At 40.0% G+C, this 23,317-nt stretch overlaps 1 protein-coding gene across 2 annotated transcripts in view; it reads right to left on the minus strand.

Moving 5' to 3' along the window:
* The window catches only part of SREBF2 (sterol regulatory element binding transcription factor 2), a 38,589-nt gene that overhangs the window by 1,971 nt on the left and 13,301 nt on the right, over positions 1-23,317 (minus strand). For both annotated transcript variants that reach the window (XM_070947992.1, XM_070947993.1), the window contains exons 5-17: positions 17,235-17,459; positions 16,124-16,238; positions 15,727-15,908; positions 14,487-14,679; positions 13,582-13,763; positions 12,176-12,449; positions 11,660-11,829; positions 10,931-11,099; positions 10,516-10,636; positions 9,732-9,841; positions 4,435-4,567; positions 3,644-3,812; positions 1,270-1,455 (exon numbers count right to left, since the gene is read on the minus strand). In XM_070947992.1, coding sequence (XP_070804093.1) covers positions 1,270-1,455; positions 3,644-3,812; positions 4,435-4,567; positions 9,732-9,841; positions 10,516-10,636; positions 10,931-11,099; positions 11,660-11,829; positions 12,176-12,449; positions 13,582-13,763; positions 14,487-14,679; positions 15,727-15,908; positions 16,124-16,238; positions 17,235-17,459 — 2,229 coding nt within the window. The remainder of the gene's footprint in view (positions 1-1,269; positions 1,456-3,643; positions 3,813-4,434; positions 4,568-9,731; positions 9,842-10,515; positions 10,637-10,930; positions 11,100-11,659; positions 11,830-12,175; positions 12,450-13,581; positions 13,764-14,486; positions 14,680-15,726; positions 15,909-16,123; positions 16,239-17,234; positions 17,460-23,317) is intronic.

Here is a 23,317-nt window from a genome sequence, read left to right on the forward strand (position 1 = left end):
TTAGCAGGCAGACTTCAAACTATCATTTCTTAGATGTTGGCCAGATGTCCAAAACTGTGAAGGACATTTTATAGATTTTAAAGTTTGTCTTTTATCCACCTTCATCCTCTTGGAAGATTCACCTACTCTCTGTATATTTTGTCTGTTCTGTTTCTATACTCTCTCCCGCAGAATTACCATAGCAGAGCTGCAAAAATCTGGACAAACACAAAATGGTGGCAAAGTCTTTATGTTCTGTATATCTCTGCTGACATCTAGTGGCCATTAAAATTGCACAGCCAATGTATTGTCCAACTCTCCCTTGGCAGATGGCCTGATACAGGTGCAAGGCTGACTTAGCTGGCCTCTAAAAGCTCATGCTGAGAAGACAGAAGAATCTGGGTTGCAATTTATTCCCTTGGGGAGTGAGGGGAAATAAATGGTGAGCCCTACAGCAAACTTTTAAAACCACTATCTTCCTTTCTTAAGAGTATTTTAATGGCCTCTTTATCCTCTTAGCCGCTTTCTGGTTTAAACCAATGTAGAAAGAGTAGAAAGCTAGGAAATTCTCAGTTCATATCACAACTATATCACAAAAATAAGCCTTATGGGGTGGAACAAAGCATGTGCGCACACAGACACACACACACAATTATAATTATAGAATTGTTTTAAGGATGTAAAATAAAGTGAAATGTTTTAACTTTCACAAAGCATCCTAATCCTCATCATTTTGTGCACACCTAAGTATCATGAGCAAAGCTTACAATAGTAGAAGTATATCCAGAAGAAAATATGTGATAATAAATACTGCAAACAATGTTAAAATATTTATGTAAAACAGATTCTGGCAGAGCAATTTGTTCTTCTGGCTTACAATACCATGCAGGCACTCAGAAGAAAACAAATATGCAAATATGAAGAAAGCCAACATTTTCTCACCCTGAAGTTCTCTCAATACCATTCACAGATTCTTACACAAACACGTTTGTCTGCCTGCCTGCCTGCCAATCTATCTGAATTTTTTCCCAAGTTAAAAGACAAATACAAAGAAAAATAAGAAAGAAAAAGGAAAAAAGTGTTTAACACAATACAAAGACAAGAAAAAAAAGACTAGAAGAAGCGGTTTCCAATCTACTTAATATTATTTCCCCCTTTCAAGATTATATAACAGTTCCCTCTTCCCCATATACAGTTCTTTTTAATAGATAAATCCAGAAATTACCAGTTCCTTATCATCCATTTTTAGCAAAAAGTCCACAGAGGGTTTCCAATATCACAGATTCTTACCTTTCGGTAAGCGAGCCTGAAGCTATTTGCTAGTTTTCGCAGGCTGCCAAGATCACGCTGGAAGCCAGTCAGCTCAGAAGCAGAAGCATGGTGCGTGTCTCCCAAAGCTAGACTAGCATTTGTCTGTTTCTGCCACAGAGTGGTACGGAGAGACAACAGTAGATCGCAAGCTAGCAGCTGGATCATCTAAAGAGACAGAGTCTCATTCAGCAACAAGAATACAAAAGTATTCAAAGAACAATAATGGTGGGGGATGAGGACTGCAGTTAACTCTGCTTGAAAATTTCTGATGGTCACAGTCAGTTTTGAACAAGTACATATGGCCCAGGAATCCCAAAAGCCATGTTCTAGTTACCAAAATGCAGTTTTTAATAGCCATTATCATTACTATATACTGTTGCATTACAGTAAAAATATATTTATTATAAAAACTAAACAATAAACAGGAATTCAAAAGTATGTTAGATTAGAATATAAAAAAATAAACAGCCACATTAAAAACCTAGACAACTCTAAAGGAATTAGATAACCCTATTTACAAAAATAATAGATAAAATAGACCCTATAAAACCCATTAACAGTATATAACTACTTAAATCAAATAAAATTAAGCAATATGCAACATAAAAATCGAAGAGGCCTTTCACCAAGGCCAGTCCTTAAATTCCAAATCCCCAATCAAAGGAGCACCCCATTCCCCAGTCAAAAAAGATTTAAGCTCAGATTTAAAGACAGAAAACCAGTATCTTCAATTGTATTATTAAAAAAATCTAATCCATCTTACATCTAAGAAGATATCTCAAAGACATTGCCACCAAATATTAAACTTCTTTATAATACATATATCATTGCTTAATCATTTGTTAACAAATTTTTGTTTCCTGTTGCTTTGTGAAATTAGAATATAGTGAAACCACATTGTGTTCATCTTGAATTGCATTAACAAGAGACAACTGAAAAATTGATTTATTTGTGCATATATTGAAAACTTATCCTAAAGAATGTGCACTTGACCCAAGAATTCCCCAGAAACAGAAAGCAATATAATGTTGGATCAAAATAAAAATGGCATCAGTGTTCACAGAACTAAATTGTTGCACATTATCTGATGGTAAAATAAAGCTTTATAAGAAGCATACAATTTGATTAATTTCTTCTTTCAAAATACAAGCCATAAGCAAAGTGTTAAATACAGTACAACAGTTATATGTTTACCTTTTCTTTGCCTGGTATTCTTTGGGTTGCTTTCCTGAGCCCTTTCAATCTACAGTATTGACTCTACATGTTATTTCTTGCACTTGGTCTCTTTTTGGGGATACAGTAATCCATATTTCACTCATATTTAATTCACCAACCCTGCAAGAGGGTTGGTGAATTAAATACTCCTTCCTACCTTTGGATGGAGGGCTAGATTAAATGGTCCGTGAGCAGGGGGTTGGACTAATGACCTCCAAGGTCCCTTCCAACTCTGTTACTGTTACCTGTTACTTTGGCCTCTTGATCTGTGGTGGTATTCAGCCAGTTTGGACCGGTTCAGGCGAACTGGTAGCGGAGATCACGGGTAGGCCTGCCCACCCGACCCAGCGCTATGCTGTCCTATTTAGCCACGTTTTCGTGGCTGGCGCATGTGCAGAAGGCACACTTATGAGTAAAGCGCATGCACGGAAGGTGCACGCCAGCTAATCGGTGATAAAAATATGTGAAACCCACCTCTGCTCTTGATCCACTTTATATAAAGTTCCTAAGAATTTCTTCCCATACCAACAAAAACTTTGAAAACCAAGGCTCAGGAGACTTGACTTGTAGTGCAGAGATCAGGCAGGCCTCTGAACTGCACTGCAGAAACATTGCATGAGTATTTCCAGAACATGCAATGCAACTACAATGCACTACAGTTGCCACCCAACAGGTATAAACAAAGAATCTGAGTTTAACAAACCTCCATGCTTACGAAACTCAAAGTGCACTTAGTATTAAATATAAAGATAGGAAGAAAGCCAATTTCATGATGCAAAAATAGAGAATCGTTCTTAGCTATGGAAATCAGTATCCTTATCCTTTGGTGAAAATAATTCATTTAGGATGTACAATTCAAGAGAAAAAGGAATGGGTCAAGCAAGCACTTGTCCTGTTATTTGGGCAGAGCTAATGAACTGTGATCAGATGTTATCCCGACTGCCTTTCCTTTGGAAATAGGTACAATGCAGCTGTATTTGCTGCACTGGAGGAAGACAAAAGAAGGAAGAAGACTCTTCATTTTTTCATGGGTGGGTAAGAAGAAACTAGACTTTCAGTCTCAAAGACATTTAACAAAACCCATATACATTAAGAAAACGGTTTGTTACCTTAGTTCAAGTGAGTATGCACGACTTACATTGTTAAGACTTGTGCTTGAGACCCCACTTCTCACGTTGAGACTATTCCAGAGATGAGTGCTAGCTCTTTCACAATGACTAAATGAACTGTGCTGCCCATCTGCCTTGCTAGACAACAAGACATTCATGGCTTTGCATACATGGAAGATAGCTCGTACAAGGGCATTCCTAGAGGCATAGAAGGGGGAGGAGAGACAGAGCAAGGAAGATGATTAATGTCTTTTAAGTTTTATGAACAGTAGATTTGTTTGTATTCCGCCTTCATTATTTTTACAAATAATACAAGGTGGGGAAAATATCCAACATACCTACCTCCTCCTATATTCTACACAACAACAACCCTGAGATGAGTTGGACTGAGAGAAGAAACTGGTCCAAGGTTACCAAGCTGACTTTCATGGCTTCAAGCAGCCCTTTTTTAAAAATGTATTTCCAGATACTTTGCTATATAACTGCTTTGGTATATATTCTCCCCATAAAAGTGCTAAAATGAGCCCTATAAATGAATTATCACTAGATAATGATGTACAAACTAGTATAGTAGATTTCTAGACTAATATTTTGCATCCACTACTTCTAGGCAAACTTGGGATACCCAATTCTGAAAAGTTAATTTAAAAACTATTTAAAAAAAAAAAACAAGTTATAATTTAGTTTCATGGTACCCAAGAGAGATTTGTGATATGTTTATGGGAGATCAAAGTTAAAGATTAGGAAACTTTTCTATTTTATTATGTCCCTTTTAGATTTCAGATACACAATTGTACAAATAATATAAAAGACCACACACTCCATCATCTCCAAGCATTTAGGAATTCGTTCCACATTGATAAACTGAGATTTCACAGCTGTATCATCACCCTTGAGCCAGCTGATTATCATTGTGATTGTTGATGACCACCATCTGCAGACTATATCAGGACCTACAAAAAAATGAAAGATTGTTAAGGGCCTTATATCTCTTTCTCCAAAAAATTATTGCAGCCTTTCAAAACGTGAATTCAGTCCAGGGTACAAAAATAGAGCCAAGAGATAACAGGGGAAAATGTAGCTTTATTTCTTCATTCTGTTGTTCTACATTCCATTTTCAATCTTGTGGACATATTTATAATTCTGAGGTCATACTGTGGATGTTGAAGCAAAAGAGCTACTGAGGGGTTTCTCCATTCATTGATTACTGGCAAAGTTATCTGCCTCACAAAATGCTACCTATTACCCCTGCTTACTTTCATTTTCTAGGCAGATGAGTACATTTCCAAACAAAGCATAAGCAGCAACCAATCTTATTTTCTAAGAAAGCTTGTGGGGATTTATGAGGGATCAAAAAGTTATTGATTGATTGATTGATTGATTGATTTATAAAATGTGTAGGCTGCCCATTTTACCTCAAAGTAACTTTCAAGATTTCAAAGTTATCTCTGAAATTATACTAAAGACACTTTGCGGAGGAAGACAAACTGAAATAAGAAAAGTATAAACCTTCTACCGCCTTCTACCGCATAGCTCCCAGCGACCGGTAAGATCCCAGAGAGTTGGTCTCCTCCGGGTCCTGTCAGCTAAACAATGCCGGCTGGCAGGCCCGGGGGGAGGGCCTTCTCTGTGGCTGCCCCAGCTCTCTGGAACCAGTTATCTCTTGAGATCCGGACCATCCCCACCCTATTGGCCTTCCAAAAAGCGGTGAAGACCTGGCTTTTCCGGCAGGCCTGGGGCCGTTGATCTCGCTGCTGCAATCTGGCAAGATCCGGCCATGAATGATGTGAATGGGTTTTAATTGTTTTTAATGTTTTAATTTTTAATGTTTTTATATATGGCTTTTAAATGCATTGTAAGCCGCCTTGAGTCTTCGGAGAAAGGCGACATACAAGTTGAACAAACAAACAAACAAACAAACAAACACATAATCATTTCACCATTCTATTCGAAAGCTGATTTTGTATTTTAAAAAACAATATTTAGTCTCAGTTAAATATCCTGAGCCATTTAATCAATCAAATGATACCAGGACCACAAAACAAAAGATGCATAAACTTGGAAAGCAAAACCTTTGAATTACCCCATTCAAGACTTGAACAATATTCCGGTAATCTGAATAATGTGACACCATTTGTTCATATGAGAAATTGCTATAAAAGATAATTTCCAGATACTGACTAGGATTGTCCAGATCTTACTGGAAACATAAAGCATCTTATTTTTGCCATTTCTCAGTGAAGTCTTCTTTATAATAGGCTTACTATCTGATCACTGGAATAAATGGAGGGGTTGTGAGAAGTAGTCCAAGAAAATCTACCCTATTTATAACTGACAAAGTGTTTTACACCAAAGGTAACAGACTTAAAAATCTGTTCCTCTTTTTGTGTGATCAAGACATAATCTTAAACCTTGGCCTGCAGAGCTAAGAGCCAAACACCTATTGCTGTTTCTCACATATAGGATGTTTGGACCATTAGTAAGAGTGAAAACAAACATCTGGCCAAGTCAAAACAGACCTGCAAGTAATCAAGGCAAGAACACAAATCAGTACCTGCTCCTAGATCAAATATCTTCTTTATTTATCTTATATAAATGTTTTGCTCTTAAAGTTACTAACTATAATTAACAAGACACATCGAGCTCTTGGTTGAATAGGACGTTGGTCTTACCTGACACGTCTCTTCTCAGTGCACCGCAGGAGAATCCAAGCATTGGGTTATCTTCAATCCTATTGCCAGAGACTGAGTTGCTAGAACTTTCTTGGCCACACCTCCTCTGCTCGGCTGAGCTCCAGTTTTTTGACAAAGGCATGGCTGTGAAGTGCACGTGGTCTTGGTGATGATGAATTTCACCCCGGACCCCTGGACCAGGACAGTTGGCAGGGCGAGGTTGGATTCTCCCACAGTGCACGGAGAAGAGACGTGTCAGGTAAGACCAACATCCTTTCTCCAGTGCGCTGCTTGGAGAATCCAGGCATAGGGATATACCCAAGCTTAAGGAACTAAGGACAGGAGACCAGCTGGTCCCAGGCCTCCACGGTGGAATAAACTCACTGAAGTACTCTCCATACTTCAGCCGTGGCAAACATGTCGTTTGTAATGACGGATAAATGGTGATGGGGATGACCAGGTTGCCGCTCTGCAAACATCCTCGATCGGAGCTTCCTTGGCCCATGTGGCTGTAGTAGCTGCACTCCAAGTGGAATGAGCCGTGATTCGTCTAGGAACGGGTCTCGCTTTTAGTTCATAAGCCTTCGCAATACAGGCTTTCAACCAGCGAATTGTGGGATGGTGCGTGAGGGATTGCCTATTCTCACAGGATAAAACTGTGGATAAGGCTGCCACCTGTCCCCAAAGCATATTGGGAGACAGTCCTCTGTCCAATCCGTGTTGAAGGAAATCCAGTATCTCCGGAACTGATGCCACTAAGGGATCAATTTGTCCTTTGCCATACCATCTGCAGAATGCTGTCCAAGTTGCATTGTAAATTCTATTTGTTGAGAGGCGTCTAGACGCCTGGATGGTCTGAATGACTTTCTCAGATAGCTTGTCTCTCTTCAGGATGTACCTCTCAAGTGCCAAGCGGTCAACTGGAGCCCTGGGGTTCCGGATGTACCATGATCCCCTGGCTGAGATGGATCCTGTCCTGGGGAATTCTCCAGGGACGGGAGATGGAGAGACTTAGCAGATCGCCGTACCAGGGGCGTCTGGGCCAATGTGGGGCGAGAAGAATGATCTCTGCCCTCTCCTCTAACAGCCTCCTGATGACCCTTGGAATGAGGGGAATCGATGGAAAGGCGTAAAGCAGACCCTGAGGCCAGGGACTGCGGAGGGCATTGACTCCTTCCGCCCCTGGTGTCGGGAATCTAGAGAAGAATCTCGGCAACTGGGCATTCAGTTAGTAGAACAAGTCTACTATCAGGTGGCTGAATCTCTGGGATATTTCATTAAAGAGATCCGGATGCAGGCGCCACTCCAATTGGTCGATAGTTGTCCTGCTCAACCAATCCGCCTGCACATTGCTTGCTCCCGATATATGTTCTGCTCTGATGGAGAGGAGTCGCTGCTCCACCCAGAGCCCCAGCTTCTCTGATGCCATCATAAGGGACTTGGAACAAGTGCCCCCTTCTCAATTTATGTGAGCTTTGGTGGCCATGTTGTTTGTCAAGACGAGAACATGGTGTCCCGTCACTTCTTCCTGGAAGTGGCATAGGGCCAGATGTACTGCCCAAAGCTCTAACCAATTTATGTTGTTCACAAGGTCTGTCGGAAGCCATCATCCCTAGACCACCTGGGATTGAAGGTGGGCCCCCCAGCCGAAAAGGCTCGCATCCGAAGTTAAGGTGATGCGTTGGGGTTCTTTGAATGTACTCCCCTTTCCTATGGCCAGGAAGATCCACCTGTGAAGGGAGCGAAGAACCTTCACCAGGAGTCTTACTTTGGTCTTTGAGTTCCTGTTTCCGGCCCTCTGATGAGGCAACAGAAACCATTGGAGTGGCCTGGCGTGCAGCTGCGCCCAAGGCACTATCGCTATACAAGAGACCATTTTCCCTAGAAGTTGGGAGAGAAGATCCAAGGGAATCTCAGAGACCGGATTTTGGTCACTAGGTGTCTGATGCTTTCCTGTCGATCCAGAAAAAGGAACACCTCGCATGAGGTGGAATCTATCACCGCGCCCAGATGAAGAAGGTGGGTAGTGGGGACCAGATGGCTCTTTTTGGTGTTTATCAAGAAACTGTGTCAAGTGTTCTGGGCGGTGACGGTTGTACCAGACGTGCCGGGGGGGGACCAGCACCTCCCCTCCGCAGTGTGCAGGTTTCAATGGGGGATAAAAGCCTGAAACCAGCTAATATTGTTCCCCTCTCCTTCTGTGTTGGAAAATCCAAGCTGCTGATTGAATTGCTGGAGCAAACTTTTCCACATCTCTCTCAGTTGGACTGAGTCAAAAAACTGGAGTTCAGCCGAGCAGAGGAGGCGTGGCCAAGAAAGTTCTAGCAACTCAGTCTCTGGCAAGCAGCGCACTGGAGAATACTATTTTTTTATAGAATGTTCCAGAAAAATTTAGAAAACAGATTGTCATAGCATTCATCTTCAGATCATAGCAGGGAAGACTATACTGATTGTTATGCTTTATTAGAGAAAAAGTATGTGATTTACTGAATCACTAAACATTTCCCTGTGTTAAGGTGACTTAGCATGAATAGTGATAATCATAATAAATAGAGGCATTTATAAATAAAAGCAGAAAAAGGGGGATTGGCCAGGCCATTTTATTTCTTGAATTTGATTCAATAAGACTGCAGTTGTTTTTTTTTAGCATTAGAAAGAGTTATTAAGACTGAAAAAACATGTAATCTACCAATATTTCAGTATTGGCCAAATACATAATTAATCAAATACATTTAATCAAATGTATTCTGATTGTTAATATACAGTTGAACTGTTTTTAGCTGCATGTATATGGAGAGAGATTATATAATATAAATGTAAACTACATGGAAAGAGCACTCCGAGCCACCTTGAATTGTGAGATGGGCGACAAATTTAATAATAATTCAAACATCCACAACTGCTTATCCAAGTCTATGGGAAGAACTCAGTAAGTGGATAAAAATGCCAATTTCAGTCTGAATATCTGGTTGAATATGTGATGAAATAATAATAATGGAAATTGAGATAAAAGCAGAGTTACCGACATCTCTGCAAAAATATCATTTCCATCAAGCTAGTCTATCAATTATCACCTAGCAGCATGGGTGAAATAATGAAGTAGGTTACTCCATCAGCTAAGACTTAGGCTTTGTTTTTAAATGTTAATTACAGTATTAACTTATTATTATAATGCTGAATTTGCTTTCTTTCCTTCCTTCTACCTTTTTCTTGTTTTGTGTTTAGTTGTTAACTACACTGAAGGAAGGCAATGTATTATTAGTGATATATAGTGATAAATCTTGAAATTGAACAGTGGATAAAAAAGCAAAATTGATTATAAAAGATTTAACACAAGAAAAATAACAACTGAACACTGAATAAGTGCAGATATATTTAGGATGGGAGAGAAAAGAAAGACGAAGACAGAAAACCACTGAACAAGTCCTGTATCTTTCACACATACCTAGAGCAGACTTCAGCACCGAATTTCCAGAGAAAGGTGGTATCTCACTTCCCAAAGAATCCACAAAAGAACTTAGTAATGTCAAGTATTCCAAAGCATTAGCGAATTCACTGCAAGTACAAAGTCAGACTTTTAGTAGTTAGGACAATGTATCATATTTTTACAATGAATTGTAACAAACTAAAGTTGTATTTTAACACACTTTTTAAGGATGATTCTCTGCACAAAGGTATCACATTCACACCCGCATTCAGAAAGGCAAACAATGTTCACCATGGTAATCTCATTCTTGCAGCATTGTGATAATTTTTTGTATGGCTTTCTCCCAACAGAGATAATGATGAATCTTGCCATGAACATTTCAATGATAAGCGTAGGCAAGATGGTAAAATTAAATAATGTTGGGCTTCAATCCCAAATAATTTGGTCAATGGATGAGAATGATAGCAAAATGATAAAAAAAACTTCTTACTACCATGGTACAGGCTACTTTATATACTTTTTATGCTAATCCATTTTTTGCAATTTGGATAAACTGTTTAGAGAAACTGTACTATGTCGTATATCCAAATAGTACTGTGGATGGATACAATCTAAGTGATGTATTATGAGAAAAGCAGTACTCAAATAGGTGTGTCCTGTATCATATTGCTTAAAATTGGGCAGCTGAAATATATATTGCCATTCTGCCTCCAATGTTGAACTATAGGTTTTATTAGAACAGTCAAGGAGAATCCTTCAATATTTCCAAGAAAACTGCCACTAGGACATAAATATGGCTCACCAAGGTGCTTCATCATCATGGCTTGTAGCCCCTTTGGGAATCTGAGGTTTCACAATGGATTCAACAGCTCTCTCCAGTAGGTTCTCACAGAATGCCTGGTGTACCTGTGCAATGGGATCAGCTATATATGCGAAGGCAAAACAATCAGCTTATTATTTTATTCACAAGTTCAACAATGAATACTTCAGGAGTGTAAGCCTTTCTTTTTTTGTTTTTAGATAGAAAACTGTATTGCAGAAAGAATGCCAGTTTATGGAAAACTGTCCTCTTGATTGCTTTCACATATTAACATTTAACAGTTTTTAAACCAAAGCATGTATAAAGCTAGAAGAAAGAAAATGCATACACATAAGTATTGTCCACTATACTGATAACAGGCTTAAAGAAAATATCTTCTCTAGCTACTGATCTTCACCTGGGTTCCTCTGAGTGGAGTACAGACTATCCTTAGCAGCAGCTTTCACTGTCCAGCTCCGTTCCACAAAAAATTTCTGCCCCAAAGGATGGCACAACCAGCGTAAGGAGTCAGGAATGTCATTATGCTCAGAAGTACACAAGCTTTGAGCTTGACTTAAGAAATAACTCTGAGAAGAAAACATGCAATATTTGACTGAAAGTTAGCAATCTATGGATAAAATTTTTAATGTACCAACACAGAAGTCACTTTCATTTATTTTAGATGCAAATCCAGAAAAATAATTTAAATAAGCCACAGTATTTAACCTAATACAGGTAGTCCTCACTTGGGAGCCACTTGAATTTATGCCCATACTCTGTAGCGCCTTCCCATAGCACACAACCTTCATAGCATCCGCGCACACATGCCTGCCCATACTCCATAGGGCCCACACATGGCATCCACACACATGCATGTACTTCTTAATGCCCACCCATCCATTTGCCTGGGATGTAGTTTTAATAGCACAAGTAAGCACTTCTAGATTCCTGCCTCTTCCCATGTCAGTCATGGGAGTCCCTCACTTAACAACAAAAATGGAGACTAATGAGATTGCCTTCACTAAATGATGCAGTACTGTGACATCACACTTTACAACTACATTATTTAGCAGTGGAAATTCTGGTCCCAATTACTGTTAAGTGAAGACTATCTATACTGCTAAGTGGCTCAAAACAATCCACGTACCGCCAGGAAGCCCAGTTTGCCACCATAGCGAGTCTTCAGGCCAACTGCAGCAGTTAGATGAATCTCTGCCAGGGTACTTGGTGAAATCTTCTCCTCTGCACATTCTGCCAGGTTTACAGCACACAACGCCATGTGCAATCCTGAGTAAGCTGAACTGGACGGAAGTTTACCTGCACCAGAAATTTAAAAAATATTATTTGTATCCTGTTGTGAATCACCTTGTACAAGTGATGCACTGCATGGTTTCATCTGAAAAAGCTCTTTTAGCTACTGAAACTTAGTACTATTCACACATCGCAGTATTGCACAATACCCTGTTATGCAAAATCTTGCATTATCAAAAATAAGGAGCACTCTGGAGATTCTAAGATACAAAATTCATTAAAAAGTAAACTTTTATTTTGCATTAAAAAAACAAACAAAAAAACTACATGAAGTAGGCAGCCATCAGGAATCAAGCTTAACCTGAGGGAATCGTTACCTTTTAAACCACTAAGTTAATTTTTTTTCATCTACCTGTAATATGGAGTTGATGAAGTTTATGATACACTAGTGCTGCATCTCGCGCACTAGTCTTGGCTTCATCTTCAAAGCCAAGAGGTGTCTCTGTTGCTCGTCTCCGCTGTGATGTCTTCTTTAGCAGCCAACGTACTAATCCCAATTTTTGGAGACTGTAACGAATAATGTTCCAGGAAAGGCTACAGATCAAGTCAAAACGAGAAGTAGGCAACGCTCGGCCCAGAGCAGAAAGACAGATCTGTAAATTTGATGAAGCAGCAGCAAAGTCCCCCTGCAAACAAAAGAAGAAAAACATGGGATAAAGTTGAACAGGGGACATTTGAGTGTTTCATCACTTCCTAATATTCAGACTATTCTGAGTCATCATGGAAGACATAAATTTTATTCTCCATCTTCACTCATTTTTAAGCTTTAATTCTTTTTGATAATTTCATTTGTTACTCAGATTTTGGAGAGTCTAGTAAACCTACATTTGTCTCCTCAGCCACTGATAAACTAGCTAAATTGCCATCGTATTTAAATATACTATAGACTTTTTCTCAAATTTTCTTTCTTCCTCATCTGCATCAATTTACTTGAACCATGACATATCAGAAACACAAAAAATCTGGATCTGTATTACCTTGAAATCCTGTTAGATTTCATGTCCAGTTCAGTTAAACTTCAAGTCTCAGTCCAGTTAAACAAATATTCAACCACATAATGGAAAAGAAATAATTTACTCTTTCCAATTAAAATCAGCATTTAGACACAGAAGACACTGTTCTGTTCCACTCAAAAAAAACCCTTTAATTTCAATAGTAAAATACAATAGGAATTGCTTATTATGTTCATCAACTAATTATTTCAAAATTATTTTTTCAAAATATAACCTATAATCCCAGTATTAATATTGCTCCCCTTTCCCATTTACAACAACTCTATATTTACAAATGGATTGCAAATTTCACAGTACATTTTTATTTTGTTCAAATACATTATCACACATAAACAAAGGTTGAACAGTTAAACAGCATAATAAAATATTGTTCTTTTTACTGAACAGATTACCTTTAGCCTGCATGCATTTAACAAAATCTGTAGAAATCTGCTCACCTTTATCATTCATTTCAATTCTAGAATTCAACCTGATTCCCCCTTTAAAAATTACCTACCTATAGAACAGAAGCAGAGTTTAATCCAAAAATGATCTGCATGCTCTCCCAAGGGGAGGTGCTTTAAGAACCCATAGTTCAAGAATTTTGATAGCAGAATAATGAGATGTAAACCTAAATGTTTAGTAGTTCAAGAGAATTGTTCTACATTTTAAAATATTCACTCTTTAGGTTATGCAAATTTCAATTAATGCAATACAAATAAATGAGCACAATAACATTTATCCTCAAAGCAACGAACTATCTCACCTTAGCTAAGTCCAGGTCTGCCTGTTTCCGGTGCCGCCAAAAAGTCACAGAAGAACGGGAATGCAGTCGTGTTACTGGCTCTCCATGCACTAACAGTTTTATGAATACACTCAAGATAATGACACCGTTCACAAGCCACAAGATCAAAGTGGGCATCATCCAGCCAAACCAGCCACCTGATTCTAACAGAATTAATCAGAATTAATCATGTCAAAAAACATAAATCAGATAATAAATAACAGTTCACATCTTAATATAATAATTCTTGGGAGAACCTTGATTATGTAAAGATCATGCTAAGTTTAATCAACTTGCTTTCTTCTCATCCTATTTATTCTTCCCTGAAATAGAACTGTTTCCCATGCAAAACTCCCGCCCTAAGTATATAGATGCAAGAAAATATCATTTTACATAAGATAGAAATGTTCAGAAAAAATACACAACTTACATAAATCAAAAACCTTTTTCAAAATAAGAACCTAACATGATTCAGCCCATCCCTCATAACAAATACAACATGTATGCTACAATTAAAAAATCTGAAAGCTCTACCACACACAGAAACAACAATAAAATCCTCACAAATGCACAGGTAAAATATAGATTCCATACAGGTAAAATTTCAATTCATTAAAGAAACCAAGAAACATACATGTCAAAAGCTCACAATCCTTTTGTACATAAATACCCATTATCTGAGTCATGGATACTACTATCCACTACAATTACCGTATTTATAAATTATCACAATAAAATTGTAATCACCTTTTAAAACAGAATATTCCAGAATATATCATTACCCAACAAATCACCATCTATTGTTTTCTTCCCCTTTCATCATTTAGTTACTGTACTTGTCTTTAAAAAATTTGAAAGATATCAAAGGAGTACTATTGGAAATATACCTGGTTTTATTGCTTGTATATTCCTCTCAGAACCATGATGCACTGTGCTGTAAGTGTCCGATGTTTCTTTGCCATCCAAAAAAGATGTTAAAGGATTAAAGGAGAGACAGAGGAATGTGAGAGCACAAAGCAGCATCCGTGAGCGATCAACCATTCCAAGAGCAACAGGTGGAGAATCAGGTTCATCTTTAACCTAAGTCAAGGGTATGGAAGAGTTATTTCTGAAACACTTAAGACAAATAGTTGCTCTATATTGCACAAGGCTGACTTTTCAATATCTTCTTTATAGCAGATTTATTCTTCTTAGATAGCTTTATAAAAATGTTCCACCATTACAAAATCCCCCCAAAGGTCACTGAATTGGAAATAAAAGAAAGTCTGTAGATCTATTCATACTTTTCTCCAAGTGATGGATTTAAAAGACTTAAATACTGTAAACATTTACAATTTACTAAAATCACCTTTTATTTCAAATGTTATAATGAGATTGATCTTTGATATGTCTAAATATGATGCTGAAGATCATGGAGCAACCTATGAACTAATCTATGAACTAATGATACATTTTACATCATACATGCAAGTACAAGTAGTCCTCATTACATTCAAGTACAATGCATGTCTGTTACCTGACACCCACCAAAAAAAAAATCTGAAAAACTTTATCTTTGTTGTAATTTATCCATCCATTCCAGGCCATTTCAATTTGAAGTTTCAGTCTAAAATTACCCATATACCATTTCTCTTGCAGATACCTCTGTTTATTTTATTCCATCTCAAACTTGCCCCAAATATACTGTTCAATGCAATTATGGTGTATCTCCAACATTTTGGCAACTAGCAGGATACAACTAGCAGGATATTGTGAAAGCTGTACCCCTTTGAATGTTCTTGTTTATTGGGCTTTATGATTTCTTTGATATAAAGCAAAATATTGCCCTGCATGTTATTGTACTTTTAATGGACTTTGGTACAGGATTTCTTATGTATACACACACACACACACTTTATGATATTCCTTATTCATGTGTCTGATTTTAGTTGTGTTACCCATTGTGTGATTTTTTCAAAAAAAAATCAATTAATATTTGAATCTCACCTTCCTTTTAAAAACCATAATTTATTATATAAATTTAATGGGACGCAGATGACATATCTCCATCTGAATTAGCATGCATGTAACACCAATGGGATCTTGTCTATGCTTCCCAGTGCAGATTGTCTTAGGAATATTAGCTACCTTTGCATCATCCAATAATGGACTTCCCGGTTCTGAATCAATTGAATAAGGGGAAAAGCCTGCTGGTGATCCTGAGTCAGAAGCTGGTGGAGACATCAATAGAGCATTTTGATTGAATTCGTCCATCTTCAGATCCACATCATTGTCCACCAGACTGCTTAAGTCAAAACCCTTCAACAACTCTGTGAGAAAAGATCACATAGATTAATTATTCCATTCACAGTACCTTGTGTAATTAAATACATCTTCTTATCAATTCTACATCTAGCCGCTAAAAGCATAATCAATAAAAACATCAATCAATGCAAGGGGACACAAAATCATTTAATTAATAACCTTGATAGTACCTGCTTCACTTAAATTAAAACACCGGAATGTAATATTTAAAACACTTAACTGTTTTTCTGGCTAGATAGCTTAAGGATCATGTTCTCCTGTCGCAATTTATGATTAACCTGCTGTAGATATTTAATGTAGTCAATAGCCTTCCTCAATACACCAGACTTGTGCATCTGAAAAGAATGCATATGATTATTCAGCTATCTTATGATCTCTTAGCACATTTTTATTTAGTAGTAAAGGTTTTCTTAAATTTGTGTATGTATGTAGGATGCATGTAGTTACCTTGAGGTAAAGATGGGCAGCCTATAAATTTTACAAAGGAAGGAAGGAAGGAAGGAAGGAAGGAAGGAAGAAGGGATTTAGAATTAGAGAACCAGTTTGATATAGTGGTTAAGGTGCTGTTCCAGAAGCCAAGAGCCTGTAAATTCTAGGCCTCCCTTAAACATGAAAGCTGTTTGGGTGACTTTGGACCAGTCATCCTCTCTCAGATCAATCTACCTCAAAGAAGTTGTTGTTATAGGGAAAGTAGGAAGCAGAGATATTAGATATGTTCACTGCTTTGAGTCAGTGGTGGGATTCAAATAATTTAACAACTGGTTCTCTGCCCTAATGATCAGCTGGGTGGGCGTGGCTCAGTGGTCATGTGACCATGTGGGCGTGGCCAACTCAACGCCACTCACATCGATGGGCGCTTTGCCTTAGCTGTTACAATGTAATAAAGGTTAACCAGAGAGGCAGTTTCTGTAAGCAGGGCAATAAAGATTAGGCTAGAAACACCAGAATGTTTCCTTCCTGCCTTCGTTACAGGATTAGCTCTGTAAAGTGGAAAAAAACAAAATAAAATTTCTCCAAACTGCTTAGAAAATTAACAACTGGTTCTCCCAAATAGGTGTGAACTGGCTGAATCTCACCACTGCTTTGAGTGATATGTAAAAAGGGCAGGATAAAACTATAGTTCGTCACACAATCAGCAAGATATTCAGACTGGATTTGGCATTTTTAACCACTTATTGAGTCCTTTCCAAAAATTGTTGTGGTTATTTAGATATTTAATTCAATGGAAATGGACACAAACAAGAACATTAAATAGCATGTCAACTGCAAATATGACAAATAGATTTATAGCTATTGCAAATATTTTTGCTTTTCAACTAAGCAATTCTTACTTTAGCATCTGTTCCCATGACTAGATCTTTCAGTTCTATGATCTTGTCATTTATAGATGATCGATATCTCTTCTCAATAATATTATGAGTTGTTCGCCTTTCTCCTTCCTTTGGTGGTTCTGGCTGCTTGGTGTTATTAGGCACTTGTTTAATGGGCATCTTCTCCTGCCCTCCCATCATCATAGGCATAGTTGTCAAGATGGCCCCATTGCTACCAACCAAGGTCTAAAAAGTCAACAGCAGAAATCAAATAGCAATTAATTTTTCATGTAAGATCTCTGACATGGTTTTCATATGTACAGTTAAGAAAAAGATTTAAAGTAAACAATACCATATTTAGAATTGAACAATGTAAGACAGAATTTGAAACTGGATTATGGGCAAATGATGAATACAGTATGTAACTGCTAAAATGTATATAAGCTTTTACTGAAATTTGAAATGAAAACAAGTTAAACAGCATATGATAAAATGGACACTGCTTATAACGTACAGATGCAACAAAGAGAAAGCATGTGGCAGAAATGACTGAAATTCATGTTTATAAAAAGAATTTTTATAAAATGATATACCACTGTATATGAATGATACCAGAAAAACTATCTAGACTGTATATAGGTATTTCAAATCTATGTTGGAAATATGAAGGGTTGTTTTAGCATGCTTGGTGGACTTGAAAAAAGCTAGTAAATTTTGGATTCAAATGCATATAGCAATACAAAAATTTTAAAGATTAATATTCAACTGAAACCAGAACTTTCATTGCTGGAACGGTAACTACAGTGAGATTATATATAAGAAAGATGGAAAAACTCTGTAATACCCACAATGAAAGAATAGTTGGTGAAGATGACAAAAGTTGTTGAAATGGCAAAACTGACTTGTTTGATTAGGGAAAAGACAATAACTCCTTTTGTTAGTGAATGGAAACTTTATGGGTATGAAAATTGGAAAAAATAAACGTTTGATGATTAGAAAGGATAGAATATGGAAAGAAGGGAGCCACAATGTAATCTTAATGAGGATAAACTAAAAATGCACTTATAACTATTGTAAAGAATATTGGAAACCACTGCTTTACCTGTTCTTTTTCCTTCCCTCTCTTCTTTCTTTCTTTTTTACTTATCACTTTTACTTTTCTTCCTATTTTCCTTTCCTTTTTAAAATTTGTATTGTTCAGTAAAATTCTTTAATTAAAATTAATAAAAAAATATGTGACCAAAATAAAATTCCACATTTTACAAAACAACTAGGAAACAAGGCTTACAATTCAGCAGTAATACTTATGTTCTATATGAATAAGATTTCATATTCTCTATATCAAGAATCTGGGTAAAAAGTTTGGGAAACACCCATCACAAAAAACCAAGAACAATTCTTATTTACTACAAATCCAAAACAAACTAGATAAACCAGTGACAGTTATACACAATGCACTCTCCTATGTTCTTAAGAATTCATAAATATTTCTGGATCCCAGTGGAGTAACAATGCTACTATTTAGACATAGTGACAATGGCACTGCACTTTCTCATAAAAATCATGATCAGTGGCTTCCAACTGCAAAGACAGAACTATGAACAAAAAAGACTGGATTATGAGATAAGAATAAGAAAGTCTCCTAATCTAAAAAACTTTTCTTAGGTATGTAAATGTTCTTATAGTCACTTGCATACTGGGGCAAATAAAATGCTTTCAGAATATGACCAGGTTCTCACCTGTTTTGTAAATTAAACAGCTATTTGTCCAAATATTCATATTTTTCAAGCTGTAAAGAATATGTATTTTTTACAGACCATACCATAACAAAACTATTCTCAGAAAGATAAAAAAGAAATTTAAACTATACAGCACAAAATGTATCATTAATGGATAAAAACAAGAATAAGAAAATAAAGGAAATTTAAAAAGCTAATATCAAGTTATACTATACAGTAATTTAATACGCCTGTGGGGCAAGAGACATTGGCCTGGCAGAAAAGGAAATCAGAATCAAGTGCCAGGCTGATAGCTTTAGAGAAAATAGTCTATTGTTGGAAAAAAGGGGCTTTTTACAAAATGGTTATCTCTCAGAGAACTTCACTTTCTAAAATTGGTCATTTTTAAATTCTAACTCTTTGAAATTGTAACTGAAACCATGACTTTTTATTTATTTATTATTTTATTTATTTATATCCCACCTTTATTATTTGTATAAATAACTCAAGACAGCGAACATATCCAATATATCTTCCTTCTCTTAAAATAGGAGGTGAGATAGGCCAAGAGAGACTGATTTAGCCAAAGTCACCCAACTTGGCTAAGGCAGGACTTGAACTCACAGCCTCTTGCTTTCTATCCAGTTCCTTAACCACTAGACCAAACTGGTTTTTGGGAAAACAGCAATCAAAGGAAACCATGGAGATGGGGTGTTGGTCCTACCGTAAACGCCGTTTCTCCGGAGGCTGCGGAGTGGGTTAGGAATGGGTTGATACAGTTGATCTGCCTGGAGACTGAGTCATGATATTTTTGGCCATGCCTCCATATGCCTCCATCAACTCCAGTTTGTTTGACGAAGATAGGCCTGAAAGAGAAGCTCTGCCATAACATTAGTAAGGAGTCATATCCAGCTCACTAGGCGGGAGGGGCTGACCCACTCCGCAGCCCCCGGAGAAACGGCGTTTACGGTAGGACCAACGCCCCTTCTCCCAATAGGCTGCGGAGTGGGTCAGGAATGGGACATACCCAAGCTAGCCTGTCCTAAGGATGGGAAGCCGTGAGCCTGGATCCCCTGAGGCTAGGTGTACCTATTGCAAGACTCTCCTGCCGAACGAAGCCTCCGCAGAAGCAAAGACATCCAGCTGATAGTGTTTAATGAAAGGCGAAGGAGTAGTCCAGGTAGCTGCCCTGCAAATTTCCTCGAGGGAGCCCTGCATGGCCCAAGCAGCGGTGGTAGCTGCACTGTGCATTGAGTGTGCAGTAATGTGTTTGGGCGCCGGTAATGCCTATACATCATATGCCCGAGCAATGCATGCCTGGATCCAGCGGCCAATGGTGGCCGAAGATATTTTAGACCCTAACAAGGTAGGTTGGAAAGGTACAGAGAACCTCAGATTGTCTGGAAGGCGCAGTCCGAGAGTTGTAAATTATGAGTGCTCTGCGGACATCCAAGGTGTGCCACTTGTGTTCCAAGGGATGGGAAGACCTTGGGCAGAAATTAGACAAAGCAAGCTCCTGGGCCCAATGGAAACAGGAGTTGACCTTGGGAACAAACGACAGATCCAATCTAAGGATCACTATGTCCGGGTGAATGATACAGAGGTCGGGCCTGATAGAAAGAGCCGCGAGCTCCGATATACGCCGCGCCAATGTAACGGCCACCAGAAAGGCCACTTTAAGAGTGAGGTATCTGAGGCTCGAAGTACCTAAAGGTTCAAAGGGGGATTCAGTGAGAGCCCGCAGTACCCGGGGTAAATCCCAAATGGGATAGCAGTGTACAATGGGGGGGACAGAGATTGCGTGCACCGCGCAAGAACCTGTGGATGTCCAGGTGATGAGACAGCGACGCGCCGTCCCTGGGTGTCAAAACTGTTGAAAAGGCTGCAACCTGGCGCTTGAGTGTGTTGTGCGCCAGTCCTTTGTCGAGTCCAGCCTGTAGGAAATCAAGGACCTGCGGAACAGAAGCTGAGACAGGGTTAATGTCACGTGCATAGCACCATGAGATAAATACCTTCCAGGTGATGTTGTAGATTCTGATGGTTGACTTCTTCCTGTCCGCTTGCATGGTCCGGATGACCTTTTCAGAATAACACGCCTTTCTCAGGAGGAGCCCCTCAAGAGCCAGGCGGTCAGGTGGAGCCATTGGGGCTCCGGATGGTTGATGACCCCCTGGCTGAGAAACATCCTCTCTGGAGGGATCCTCCAAGGGTGCGACGCCGAAAGGGCGATCAGATCCAAAAACCATGGCCTCCGTGGCCAATGAAGAGCGATCAGAATTATTTCCGGGGCCTCTGCTATGACCTTGCGAATTACCCTCGGTATTAAGGCCAGAGGGGGGAAGGCATAGAGGAGACCGGGAGGCCAGGTGCATCGAAGGGCGTCTGTGTTTTCCGCTCCCAGAGAGGGGTACCGCATGAAGAACCGAGGGAGCTGCGCATTCAGGGGAGATGCGAACAGGTCCACCTGTGGTTGTCCGAATTGGTGACATATGTCTCAGAATAGATCGGGGTGGAGTCGCCATTCTGACGCATCCACCATGGTCCTGCTGAGGAAGTCCGCCTGTGTGTTGGACTTCCCGGCGATGTGGTCCGCCTGCAGGGAGATGACGTGGTTTTCTGCCCAGCTCCCCAGGCGGAGGGCCTCCTGCATCAAACGTTTGGACCGTGTCCCGCCCTGTCGGTTCACGTGGGTTTTCGCCGTGACGTTGTCCATGAGAATCAGGACATGGCGTCCCTGTACTGTCTGTTGGAAGTGTCTTAGGGCCAGATGGATTGCCCGAAGCTCCAATAAGTTGATGTTGGATTGTGCTTCCGTGGGAGACCAACGACCCTGCGCAACCTGAGAGCCCAGATGGGCTCCCCAGCCGTAAAGGCTGGCATCTGTTGTAATTGTGACCCTCTGGGCGTCCGCGAAAATGCACCCCTTGTCCAGGGCTGGAGAGGCCCACCAGTGTAAGAACCGGCGGACAGATAGTGGAACCCTGACCTTGGTGAGGGAATTGGATGTCCTGGTCCGTTGATGTGGGAGCAGAAACCACTGGAGACTGCGTGCATGGAGGCGGGCCCAGGGTACGATATTTATGCACGATGCCAGCTTTCTGAGCAATTTTGACAAGGTGAGGAGGGTTACCGTCGGTTACAGGAGGATTTGACGGGTGAGTAGTCTGAGATTGTCTCGTCTTTCCTGAGAGAGGAACACCCGTCCTGATCAGGTGTCGATTATGGCCCCCAGATGGGTCAATCGGGTGTGGGGAGACAACTGACTTTTGGGTAAGTTGACCAAGAACCCATGGTACTGTAAGACCCGTAAGGTGAGACGTAAGCCATCTTGAGCCCTCTGAAGGGTAGGGGCCTGGATTAAGATGTCGTCCAGGTAGGCCTGAAGCTGTACCGGGATGGATCTTAGGTGGGCTACGAGGGCTGCCAGGATCTTTGTGAAGCTGTGCGGAGGTGGCGCCCCGCGTAGCTGAACCTGAGGTATCACCGATGGGCTGGCGATATGGGGATGTGGAGATAGGCCTCAGAGAGGTCTATGGAGGCTAGAAAGTCCCCAGGACAGATCCCTTCCAAGATGGACCTGAGAGAGTTCATCTTGAATCTCCGGTAGACCAGGTGGGTGTTGAGCGATTTTAAGTCTAGGATTGCTCTCCAGCCCCCAGAGCGTTTCGGTACCACGAACAGGATTGAGTAAAATCCCTGCCTCCATTGATCGGGAGGAACCTCCTCCACCGCCTTGATGTCTAAGAGGTGCTAGATGGCAAGCTCCATGAGGCTGCGCTTGTGATAGGACTTGGAGACAGGGCATGGCACGAAGTGGGTCAGGGGGCTGGAGAGGAACTCCAGAGATAGTCCGAATTTGATGGTGTGGAGGACCCAACAATCGGTCGTGATGAGAGCCCACCGGTTTATAAAGAGGCTCAACCTGCCTCCTATGGAAGCGTTGAGGAGCGAGTCATTTCTGGCGACGGAACTGGTGGTTGCCCGTTCTGCGAAATGACCGCTTTTGGGTGCCAAAGATTTGGGTTTGTCTCAAAAGGAGCTCCTATCTTGGTGGCGAAAGGTGCTCTGAGTATAAGGGCGTTGGGCATTGCTCTCCTGTGTGGAGAAGCAGGAAGGTTGCCTGCGGTAATAGGGGGTGGCCCTGTGGTCCGCCCGCCTAGTGGTGGAAGGAAGAACCTTCCTCGTCTTTGTCTTTTACTAATAGTGGCTCAAGAGAGTCGCCAAATGATTTCAACCCCGTGTATGGGGCCATGGCTAGACGCCATTTGGCTCTGAGGTTAGCTGGCCATTGGCGCAGCCACAACAGGCGCCGTGACGTGACCGATGAGGCCAGGGCTTGGGAGGCGAATTTAGCGGCATTGAGCATGGCATCGGCTGAAAATTGGG

This window comes from Pituophis catenifer, unplaced genomic scaffold (assembly GCF_029215685.1).
Source record: "Pituophis catenifer annectens isolate HBS135680 unplaced genomic scaffold, rPitCat1.0.hap2 SCAF_7, whole genome shotgun sequence".
NCBI lineage: Eukaryota > Metazoa > Chordata > Lepidosauria > Squamata > Colubridae > Pituophis > Pituophis catenifer.